Source organism: Pelmatolapia mariae, linkage group LG1 (assembly GCF_036321145.2).
Source record: "Pelmatolapia mariae isolate MD_Pm_ZW linkage group LG1, Pm_UMD_F_2, whole genome shotgun sequence".
Lineage (NCBI taxonomy): Eukaryota > Metazoa > Chordata > Actinopteri > Cichliformes > Cichlidae > Pelmatolapia > Pelmatolapia mariae.
The window spans coordinates 35,477,165-35,489,918 of NC_086227.1; the positions used below are offsets into that span (position 1 = coordinate 35,477,165).

Here is a 12,754-nt window from a genome sequence, read left to right on the forward strand (position 1 = left end):
TTCTCTCGGTCTCATTTATAAATTCTCTCTCAGGGGCGAGTGAGAGAGCCAAGCACTGAAAGCGGGAGAGTTGAATTTAATAGACAGGCCACATTAGCAGTAGTAATTAATTCTGATAAGACAAGAACATACAGTAGATCGCAATACAGCTTCTGTACTATATGTAGTCTCTCATTAAGAGACTGGGGGTGAGTGCTGGAATCAAAGTCTATGACACACACAAAGAAGGATTTTGGCAAAGGTAGTGTGTAAGAGAGTATGTGTAGATGTTTTCTAGCAAGGCCCATTTGCAGCATTAATTAAATGCTTAATATAACACACTTAACACACTTAATGAGAGCAAAACCTAACAAATCGTTTCCCAACGTTTGGGAAAATTAAAGTATAGCTCATCTTGTTTTATCTACTCTTCCTCTATAGTGGTGTATTGCCAGGTCCTGCACCTATTGCACCCACTCCCACAATGAATCAAATTCCAAAATAAAAATGCACAAAGTGAAGAATAACACTGTAACAATGAGGGAGAGCAAAAAAACCAAAAACCCACAGAGCACTCATGCGCGCGCGCGTGCGCACACGCACACACACAAATAAATACAGTAGCTCAGAAAAAAAGGAAAAAAAGCACACTCATGCACACGCTACTCCATGTGCTTATAAATATTTTAATAACAACAATGAAGCACTGAACCAAATACTCATATTCTCAGTCTAAATCAGGAGTTATTGCTTCAGAATATAAAAGAAAACCCATTAATGTAAACAATTCTGTTAATGCGTGTGTCAAAAAAGCTTTACACATAATCCACTTTTCTGCATTACAGATATCCTAGTTTGCGCACTCTCTGATATGCATTCCTCTGCTCCATTTGGCAATGATTTCTTTACGTAGGATTTTCACAAAATGATTTCAGTTTATTGGTATATCTAACAAAATAAGACAAAAGTGGAAAGACTGTGAGCGGAGACAAATGACCCAGAGCTGTATACTGAGGGTCAGCTGGATGACTGCATAGTTGACTCTGGACAGTTGTTAATGCTGCTTTCATAAAGAGAAAAGTACTATACTAATAGCCTACCAGTAATTATTTAATTAATTAATATGAGTTCAGAAAGGGCAAAATTGTTTTTGACAGCAGAGAAATCTGACTAGTTAATGCTTTGACTCCAACAATCTAACAGAGAATGGTAGGTCTAACTAATCTAATGTTGACATTTATTCACTTGATGTCAGCTCTTAAAAAGATGAGCCTAACTTGTCTGATAATCTCAGAGTTTGCATGTAAGAGTTCAGGTAAACTTAACTTGTCAGGAGCATCGGATCTACTTACACAAAGGTGGATGACGCTTCCCTTATCAAAAATGCGAATCTAATATTGCAGTGGGAGTTGTTATAGTTTTTATTATAGTTAAATTTTCAAAAATACAAATATTGCAAGCTGCATACAAGGCTCCTGTGAGTCTCCTAATGTATAAATAACAACAAAATAAAATAACAAGGTTAAATTATTAAATATGCTGCACATGGCTTTTTATGTATATTTAAAATAGGCTGGTAAAAGAAAATGAGCTGGCTAAAAAACTGTAGTTCCACTAGACCAAGATTATCTTTGGCTATGGAAAGGTAGTCAAAACACAAAAAAATTATTAAGAATAGTATCCATAGAAATCAGTTTTTAAAAAGGAAAGAAATGGTACAGAGGATGATTTATGAAATACTACTGGACAGAACTGAAAATCAACACAAAATTTAACTACTCACGTCCTCATAGATGTCAAAGAAAGTTGCCCTGACGGCATTTTGAATGGCTCCTAAATCTGACTGGTCCCAGTGGATGTGGAACATTCGTCCAACACTGTGGCAAGTTTCGATGTTACAGGGCACGTTCTCCAATAGGAAGGCCTGCTGGCCACTGGGGGGCAAAGAGAGAGAAGGGGGAAAAAAAACAAAACATTTTAAGTGCATGTACCATTTGCATTTAGACAGTGACAGAGAACCCTGGTGATGTCAAATGTAAGTAATGTTCATGTCATCAGTTGATCAGTACTTTGCTTGTGTCGAGTTTATTATCTGGCAACAATAACACCACGATGTGTCTTAGCTGGAAGTTTGATGCTTAGAATCATTTGGAGCTACTTGTTACGCAGGCTTTTACAACCACATGACATTTGTTATAAGTAAACGAAAACAGATTTCAACTAGAAAATAAACCACTGTCTTTAAAATAAACTTCATAGTTTTGACTTGATGCATTTACAACATATTCATATGACGTGGCTCCAAAAAAGCCATGCCTTCACTCAAATAAGAAAGAAGAGATATTTTTTTGCTGTCCTGAACCTGAACTTGGTAATTTGTCGATTCCTGCACTTGGAATTGACAAATTAAAATGCTACAACATATTAATTTAGGGTTGATTTTCTCTTTTTAAAATAAGATGATGAGAGCTACCTTAGGCTGGTGCCCTGAGGAAGTTTTGTGCTTTTTAAAAAAGCTTTAATAATTTTCTGCATGACTGGATATAGTATGGACATTGCACTGTGTCATAGTGTACATATTGAAGGGTGAAAAATTATAGGAAAAATGATGAGCCCTTGACTAACATTGGAAACGATTCAGCTGTTTTGTAAGCTTTGAGTTCATTTTTATTATAGTGCAAGGTCATCAAACACAATATACTATAATTTGGTCCCTAAGATTTGGGACATGAAAGTTTTGGGGGGAGGTTCAAATTTTTCCTCTGTAAACCACCAGAGTGGAGTTTGAGTCGAATAACTAAGATGTGATAGAAATTACTTTAATTAAAGTATAACATTAACTGTTTAGGAATTACAGCCATTTTTAATAATACCCAATCCTCAGTATAAAATACTTATGGACTTCAGCTGTAACCTCAACTTACTTTGATCTCTTTTATCCCATGATAAAACATTTCTACCCTGATGGGCCCCTATCTGTAGAAAAAAAGGGGTCAGTCAACTGTTTGAGGAGTATGAAAATGATGTGAATCTGACACTATGGCTTTTAAAGGGGCAGAATATTAACTAAAATGAACACAGATGGAAAATTCTAGACAGATATGTCACAAAGTACCCTCCACCACCATCATCTTCATACCAAAGGAGAATATCTTTTGGAAGAATGGTGCCTCATTCCTTCATTGAGTTACAAAGATGAGTTGAGGTCTAAATACTGAAGCTTACTGTGGTATTTCCTGCACCTTGTATTTGGCCTTCCTTTACAAATGCAAGCAAATAAGTATACTTGATCACATACTTGAGCTGAGGCAAAACCCAACCCCTTTCCTCTATTTTCCCTCCATCTCTGTACTTGCACTTTTTCTGCGCAGTCTTTGTCACATCTTAATTCACTGGAGAGACTAAATTCAATCTTTATCACTGGAGATAGCTATCTGTACCTGTTCTTAGATCTCCGTGGGATTGCTGAGCTTTAAAAAAAAAAGCTGCTGGTTTAAAAATAGAATAATTGTAAAAGCCCTCAGTCAATCAGGATTGTAAACACCCATCCCCCACCATCTCCACCCTGCTCCATCACCACTACCCACAAAGCTAGTACAAGCCTCTGGGGACTAGAAGACAGACCACAAGCGGGGACATCTTTCATCAAGGATATTTTAGAAAGACTGTGTGATCTTTTCAGCAGCAGGGAAAACATTCCATCCTCATGCTTCCAGAAAATGGTGAACAGAAAAGATAAAATACTGTAATGCATAGAGTGTGTTGCTTGATAAAACCATGATTGATGGAGACGTGTCAATACGATTATCTTATCCTCCTTGAAATTGTGTTCGACTTTGCTTAGCATGCAGTCTTGTAGAGAATATAAAAAGGGGGCACATCATATGGAGTCAGATGGAGTCAAGAGAAGTACCACACTACGACACGATGCACCAACACAAGTTGCTATTGTGTCACCCACAAAAGGAGGAAGACATGGCAACAAAAGAATCATTGTAAAGTTTATGTAGTGATTATGAAGTGTATGCTCTATTTAAAGTATCAGCTGTGTACGGTTATTACATTATGGCATCATAGTACATTATAGTTGCTACACATATCTGATAAATGGTGATGTTACACAACAGCAAGCTTCAGCAAGTGGAAACCTAGTGGTCAAATTGGTACTTGAAATATGCTTGTAAGCCTCTCCACTGCTGTTAGCTGTGTGATAGGAAAAAACGGAGCTTGTGGAACCAGGAGTAAGAGAAAGCAGATGAACAACTTTGGTAATATTGTATTTTAATCCCTGTAGTCCTTTTCATAAATCATCTAATGGAAATTTTGATTGTTGCTTTTCACAAAGAACACAAACTCCTGTAATCAGCAGGAGTAATACAAAGTAATACAGTTGTGTAAAAGGGCAAATTTTGGAGGAACCTATGCAGTCCTGTGAAAGACTTAGTTCGCCCTTACTGTCAGCAGCCAGGTGCTGCTAATCAAATGCACTTGCTAACTGATCATCACCAAGTATGACCACCTCTATAAAAGGAGTCGGTTTGGCAGTTTGCTGGTCTGGAACATTCAGGTGTGCATTAACCTAGTACGAAGGAGCAAGACATCAATAATCCGAGAGACGCGATTATTGCTGCCCATTAGTCTGGGAAGAGTTATAAGGCCATTTCCAAATGTGACGCCCATCATTTTACAGTGAGAATGATTATTCATGAGTGGAAAACATTCAAGATGCTAATGTCAGCCGCTGATGTTCCCATGAGTGGATGTCCTAACAAATTCACCCTGCAATCAGACCGTGCTCAGAGAACCTGCTAGAAATCCAGAAGCTAAGATAAGGCCAAAGTAAAGATGTTGGTAATAATGCACAGCAGCATGTTTAGTAAAAAACAAACAAAAAAAAAAAAACCCCAACAGCAACAAACAACCAAAAACAATACAGCATATCAACACAAACAATTCATACTAACTTCCAAAGTTGGAGGTGGTGGAGGTGGAGAGGCTTGTTTTGCAGCTACAGAGCTTGGAAACCTTAATTGTCATGTAAAATGTTGACATATATTTGGATGGAATTAACACGTGCAATGCAATGAGAAAGTTGCCTCTGCAATATTCAGGTTAACTGAAAGTAATAAATGTGCATTTAGCTGTTAATTCCTAGATTCAATAAGGACAAGAATCTATATATAAAACACTTCAAAGAGCAGGGAAGAGCAGGAATTTAATTAATTCCTATAGCAGGGAAGTAACGCTTCAGGCTCAGTGTCAGCTGAGATGGTGTGCTGCTGTTTCAGAATAGCTATATCTCTGTGTGGGGTGAGTGGAGGTGAAGGGTGGGGCTGCGGGAACCTCTGTAGGATTAACTGACTTTGGCTGTAATTACAGCTGGAGGTTTGTTTAAAGGTCATTCTGTGTAATCCATGCATACTGACACTGAACTAGTCCTCCCCTCCTCATTAGGCTTAACGCAAACAACACTGTATCCAGAATATGATCGGCTCTCATTAGGGCCTGCAACTGCAGCACCTACTGGACAAGACCCAGTGTAAATGGTGAGCACTGATTGGCTCACCAGCAGATAATCATGCCTGTAGCCAGATAAATCTGTTGATATTCAGGGACAGTATCTCTGTTTGTGCGCGTGTGTGTTTGTGTGTGTGTAAAAAGAAAGTAACGATATCAAAGTTTCAGGCTGAACTTTAGAAGGTATATGATTGTTATTCGCCAATATGTGTGTGTCCTTTCTGAGATTTTCGTACTTCAAAAGAACCTCTTTTCCAGCACTGCAGGGGTGGTTATGGTGGGGATGAACTCAAGGTCATAATGTGGATCAGACTCAGACTGACACACAGGTACATGTGCTCTCAATATATATACACACACACACAAACACACACAACTTTGTTCTCGGCATCGGTTTTATGTTTACAGCAGCAGGTTGAGGTGCAAACCTGATATCTATTCATATTATACACATGCACTCGTGCAGATGACTACTCTGAACCCACAATTTCGCATGCTGGTGTTAATTTTGATTTGAGCATCACAAATTTTTTTTGTGTAATATAGCATTATGATTCAATATGTATTCCTTGTTTTTTGTGTTTTTTTGTTAGTAAACATCTACTTCATGTCCTCTATGATCTCTTTCCACATTTCTTTTAAAACAATGTTAAGACATGCCACTCTTACGTGTTTAGCATACCAAGTCAGATACATGGCTACACAATATGTTTTATATGGCAGCCAACTCCATGCCAGTGTAATACAGTATTTCATTTAATTAATGTAATGTAAATGTTTTGGTGCATTCCATTTGAAGTTGGAAGTCCTTTTCAACTGTAATGCCTTGTTAAGTTGGACTGGTGAGCACTCTCAACAACTCCAACTTCACCTTCAAAGATAGTGGCAGTGCATGTAAACTTTAGTGACTGGTTGTGACAGGCTAAATAACCCATACAGGGACCAAGTTCTATCCATTTGCAAAAAAACAAGCACAGTGTTGTACTGTAGCTATACTCTGTGACTGGTGTTGTTTAAAGTACTGCCACAATTGCTCTATGCTGGATTTATTCAGCTAAAAAAAGTAAAAAGGATTTGCAGATTTGTGGGGGAGTCTTGTGTATCTGTAATCTGTATCTCACATATTGTCAAAGTGAAGGGAGCTGAATTTGTCTCCACCACTAAAAGGATTCTTCTGTTAGAGCCCAGCTCAAGAGATCACAGTGAAAATGGTGTGCTCTGTCCATGGTCCTGAAGTTACACCAGTTTAATTTTATATTTTACAGTGTATTTGAATGCAATAAAACTTTATTAAAGAAAGACTGTTTTAATTAAATGCATTGATCATAACAAAACCACCTTCAAACCATCAATACTATTCAAAAAATTAAAATGAAAAATGTGAAAAATGTGACTTTCGATGTCTAATGTCCAAGGGGTAATTATTTTAAGGATAGGGTCCAAAATCAACATTTTCTTCCTTCATTATCTCTATTTTTCAGCCATTTAGCATTGATTTTGCTTTTTCAACCCCACTACACAGGCTGTTAAATTCTTGCCACATTAGTTGAAAAGAACACAACAACAAAATACTAAAGAGTAGTAACAGGTTTTTCTGTGATGTTCCTGTGAGGTTAAAATATATAGTTTTACTGAAATGAGATTACTTTTAATAGGGTTACTCAATACCAGGAGAGAAATGTGCATTCTTCTTATTTCATGGCATCAAATTCTTCTGCAGACAATTATGCACCAATGAGTGAAGTCAGTTATTATTATTATTATCGCTTTTTTTTTTAACCAGGAAGTGAATGCAAACCACACCCATCCTGCTAGTTAACGACTGAGTCATCATGCTGTTTAATTTGTCATAATGTCATTTTGATCACAGCTTCTTCATCCTATATTGGTAATAAAACGTTTAAATAAAAACCTACAGTTAACAAAAACATGACATTAAATACATGGCAAGACTTATTTTATAAATATCCTATGTGCATATTGTAAAGTCTTTACCTTATGATATAAAACATTTGAGTCACCTCTTGCTGTGATTTGGCGCTTTAGAAATGAAACTGAACTCAAAAAATTTCAATTGAATTGAATATTCAGCCTGTACCGACACTAATATGTGTGTGTATCTGAGGTAGTGTGCTTGAGAGATTCCATTATTGTATGAACCCAGTGTCAGCTCTGTTTTCTTGTGTGTGTATAAGTGCTTGTGGGGAGTCTTACACTATTTCAGGCTCTATCCACCTTCTCTCTAATTGGCCTCCAGAGGGGTGGTGAGTTGGCAGGAGGCTGACCAACTGATCACACCAATGACCCTTCTCTCCCTCAACCTCAAAAGCTCAGAGGCACCACTGTTACCTATCCACCTTTGTCCCGTTCCTCTGTCCATCCACTCATTCTTCCATCTACTCAATTCCCTAAAGCTGAATGACTAAGCTAACCTGGCCAACTTCTTCCTCACATCTCTCTTTTTTTCTTTTCTGTTCATTTCATTTCATCTTATCGGCTCCTCTGCTTCTCCCTCCACCTCAGTCCACCCAATCATAGGCTTTTGTTCCACATTTCTGCCTTTTTGCTCTAAACCATCATAACTCCAAGGACTAACACATGGCTACAAGACATTTTAACAGTGTGTGTGGATGCATTTCAAATTTCTCTTTTCGTTTTGATAGCAACATTACAGTGCCAAGGAAAGACTCCCTTCTTCTTTCTTTGGTGAAATGACCTACTGTCCCTTTATTAATTCTCTCCTCTATTTAGCTCAAAAACTTTCTCTCTCTTGATGAAAATGCTTGTGAGGGTGAGGTTAGTATAATTTACCTAACTATTTATTTCATTATAACTTTAAAAAACAAAACACACAAAAAACCAAAAGATTTTTAAAAAACCTTTAAAATAATAAGGAAACAGAAAATTTGGATAGACAATTTAATTTCCATATTTTAGGTCAGTATCAGTCTTATCTCATATTTATATGATTATAAATCCACTCCAAATGTGTTTTCAGAACAGGGTAATTGTACCGTACAATTTTGTTGTATGCAGACAATCTCACCCAGTACAATGCAGACTGTAACCATGTAGCTATATGTAGTCTCTCTTTCATGAAGAAACCTTACCATTTAATCTGCTTTCACACCATCTCAATCACTCGCTAATCAAAGTAATCCAAACATAACAAATTCGTTGTTTATGCTACTTTTCACCCATATTAGAATACATGATTTCAGCAGTCTTCTAACCCATCATACATTCATCCTCCAAATTCACACCTTGCCTAACATGTTTTTGTGCCTAATCCAGAGCATGTTGTCTTTTTGAGTAGACCTACTGCAGGTTAGAATGCCAGTCTACTAGCCAAAAATATAGATATTTTTTATTGATGGATTTCAGATGACTAGGAAGCACAGAGGCTTTTTACCACAGAGTGAAGATAAATCAGTATACTGTTGAACTGTAAAACCTTCATAAAATCTAGACTTAGATTAGGATGGTTCTTTTAATCCTAAATATTATTTAACTACTTACTATTATTTAACTACTTATTTACCTATTTACTTGTTTACCTATTTGCAATTAATTTTATTATTATTTTTTAAATCCTCTGTTTATGATTATGCATTTTGCTTTTGTGTGTCTGATTTCTATATAGTAAAAATATATAATAAATGAATAAAGAAATCTTTAACAGACAAGTTTTATTGAGGGCAAATAGTACTGGTACTAGTATAGTTCTCTGTAGCCTTTGAAAACAGTTATATAATACTATTAACCCACTCTGAAGGAGTGTTCTACAGTTGAAGGAAATAACCCTGTTGATGCAATCACTGTGGAAATCTCCAGTTGCAATGATTCAGATGTAGCAGTTCTCCAACTTATTGACCAGCTGACAATAAGAGAGACTGAAAGACTGACAGCAACAGGAAAAAAAAAAGAAAGACACGGACGAAAGGTGAACGAAGGGAACGAGTGGGCAGGTCCACGTAGACGAAGTGACAGTGAGACAGCGATATGTTGTCATGGCCCCGAGGGGCTGTGATTTCTCATTCTGCTAGCCACTGTGGTGATGAACACAGGCAGTGACTCACAACGACACAATCAAAGTCAAAGTACATCCTTTGGTAGTGTCACTCCTCTACACGGTCCGCCTGCTGTCACTCACTCTTTCATCCTCACTGTCTGTGTCTGGCTGCATCTTTGTCCTCACACACTTTACAAAGTCAGCTTTCTTCTGAGTCTTGCCTTACTTGACTTTTTCTTCACAAGCTTATCAAATAACAACCACCAAATTGACTTGTTCACCAATATGTCAAACAAGATTTTCATTACAAAAGAAAATCACAATCTGTGAAGCAAAATTCACGTATCCATTTCAGGGTTACAGAGGGGCTGGAGCTTACCCTAGCTGTCATAGATTGAGGGGGAAAGTACACCCTGACAGGTCAGAGAAGTTTGATAGCTAAAGTTAATTTTTGTACAGATGGGTATCAGATGGGTGCCATAGTGTCACCATGGTCTAATTGACTTAAAAAAAACAAACTCGTGTATAAACTGAAATACCTTACCCAAATTACTTATGATACACTAACAACAAATAAATATTTTATGCAACCAATCACTGGACTTGTTCAATAATTTTATTTATTAAAAAATTTTGTAAAACTAGTGGCTTGTAAATCAGCTTTAGCCGTGACATCTATGACAGAGGGTAGAAATTATACTGGATAAAAATCTACTTGTTAACATCTGATGCTTGCACTATAATAATAAAGTAATTTGGATTTACTGAGTTACTAGACTTCTGGTTTATTGTGCTTTTCACAAATCAGTTCAACCAAACTGATCACCTACATTATTTATGCCTATGACTGTGTGCTAAATACAGCCAAATAGAAACTGGATTACATGTGATCTTTACAGACAAATACTAAATAAAGAATAGACAAAAAAAGTAAAAAAAAAAAGTGAAAAAGTATACAGCAATGGATTTTACTCAAGACTGTAAAATCAAATACTGGATTTTGAGGACAGTAAATGTGAAACATTATAACCTGGGAATAGCCTCATTTCTACTGTGTTGTTTTAACCGACAGAAAACAGCAATAACACCATTGTGCTGTGACAATATGTGGTAAGAAATACTAGAATGTGGTACAATGACAACTTTTGACACTAATCATCAAAATGACAAACACCCTCAGTCATTACATTACTTAGCAATTTCCAAGAAAACTGCCTAATTTACTTCATTTAGGGTGTCATTTGAGGTCAAACCAGCCTCCCGCCAACAAAGCAAAACTTAGCAAAGAAAATACTGTGCAGGACTAACAAGCCAAAAGTCTCATGCTACTACAGTTTCCACTCTGGTATTAACAACAAAAACCGAGAGACAAATGCAGCTACCCTGCTTCCAACATACAGAGTAAGATGGATTTTAAATGGCATTGCCTAGCAACAGCCTGCTAAGCTCTTGGCAGCTGCTTAGTCGTGGTGCATACTGATAGATAGAAACACAGAGAGACTAACACACACATATATACGGACAGCAACAGTAAAACTTAATGTGATGGAACTCATCGAGGCATCAACAAGGTGAAGAGCAGTGAGCTTTGTATAAGCAAAAGGATTAATTGCTGCTCTGCTTTATGTGAGAGGGCAAATGAATGTGATCCTATACTGACTTGAACTTTAACTCTGAGTTTAACATATTTAATCCAAATTCAGCACGGACGCTAAAAATACATTATTTACAAGTAATTGCAATTCTTTACAGAGATATTAATGAAAAATATTAAGAATCAAATTTTTATTTGGCCATGCTTAGTGATGCAATAAAGTACTCATAAAACGGTGCAAACATTGGTTTAAGTGTTGAGTGTGACTCTGACCAGTTTGCAGGTACATGATGCCACATAACTACAAATAGAAAGTTTTCACATCAAGAAGAGAAAAACAAACTGACAGAAAGCCAAGATAAACAAATGTCTGAGAGTTTGGCTCGTGATAATTAAAGTAACTGAAATGATGACTCTATAAAGGGAGAATCTTTCAACCAGCATTGTAAGTTTTTGTTTGAAAAAGTCATTCTGTCATTTTCAGAAACATCATTTATCTCTGACTGTTGGATATACATTAGCTTGGCAATAGGAAATGCCACACTCTGCATTAATCTACAGTTATCCAGACATAGCAAGCATATGCTAAAAAAAACAAAATTATGCAGGCTGAACCATTATTAACTGAATGAGAAAAGGCTTTGAAAGGGAAAAAATAGCTAAAGGACAGTGAAGCATTTCACACTACGGAAAGAGTAAGCACAGAAATGAGACAGAAGCTATTCCAATAACTTTATAGAGAGACAGGTATGTGTTAGACAGATGTGTGGTTAAAGCTTTTCTACAGAAGCACAAAGAAATAAGCAAGATTGAGAGGCCTTAAAAGGAAAGGATGAAAGACTGACACGGCCATCAACAACTCACACAAGAGTAGTCAGAAGTGGTTTTAATGAAAGACTTGCACCCAAAGAGCCTTTTCTCTTTCTCCGTGCAAAAAAAACACAACAACTCATGACATAGAAATGCACGGAAAAAAGAAGTGGGGTGTGAAAAATGGCAGTAGGTGCTTTGAACTGACAAGTCAAAATCTGAAACATCTGCCCTCACAGAAGACAGTTTATATGCTAAGGTGCCTACAAGGCAGAGTGTCTGCAAGCAATGCTGAAGCATCAGACTCGTTTCTGGCAAATTTGGGACTTTATTTCTGAAAACCTTTATTGAGGATTTTGTCAGAATAAAGAGACTCACAAATGCTCAGAAGTACAGGAAGTCCTTCTGAACATTTGGAAGTCAGAAATTCATTTTCCACTAGGATGAGGACCCCAAGCATAATGGTAATAAGATCCATCTTCAACAAAAGTGCTGTGGCCACAAGATATTGTGATAATATGAATCCAGAGAATAAATGTTAGGAATAAACTCTGTGTCAAGGACCCTGAAAAGTTGAAAAACTGTGCAAGTGCAACTGGTATTGGTGGTGTTTTAAAAGCAATGACTGATTTATCTTTGGTTTATCTTTTTTCTGTTGAAGTTAACTGATAAAGAGAAACTAAACTAAGAGACTGCACAAAAGGCAAATTATCCAACTTAGCAACTACCACTGTACTTAATATCTTGGCATGTAATTGAAGATAGTCTAAACAGTGTACAGTCTATAAATGGCTAGCAGATTTTATTTGGAAACTGTCAGCTAAAAGTCCTTCACTCTGTTT

The 12,754-nt window shown here is 36.9% G+C and overlaps 1 protein-coding gene across 1 annotated transcript in view; it reads right to left on the reverse strand.

Annotated features, from left to right (window-relative positions):
- Nucleotides 1–12,754, reverse strand: part of itfg1 (integrin alpha FG-GAP repeat containing 1) — a 145,828-nt gene that overhangs the window by 57,821 nt on the left and 75,253 nt on the right. The window contains exon 11 of the mRNA XM_063480179.1: nt 1,763–1,913. Within this exon, the coding sequence (XP_063336249.1) occupies nt 1,763–1,913 (151 nt within the window). The remainder of the gene's footprint in view (nt 1–1,762; nt 1,914–12,754) is intronic.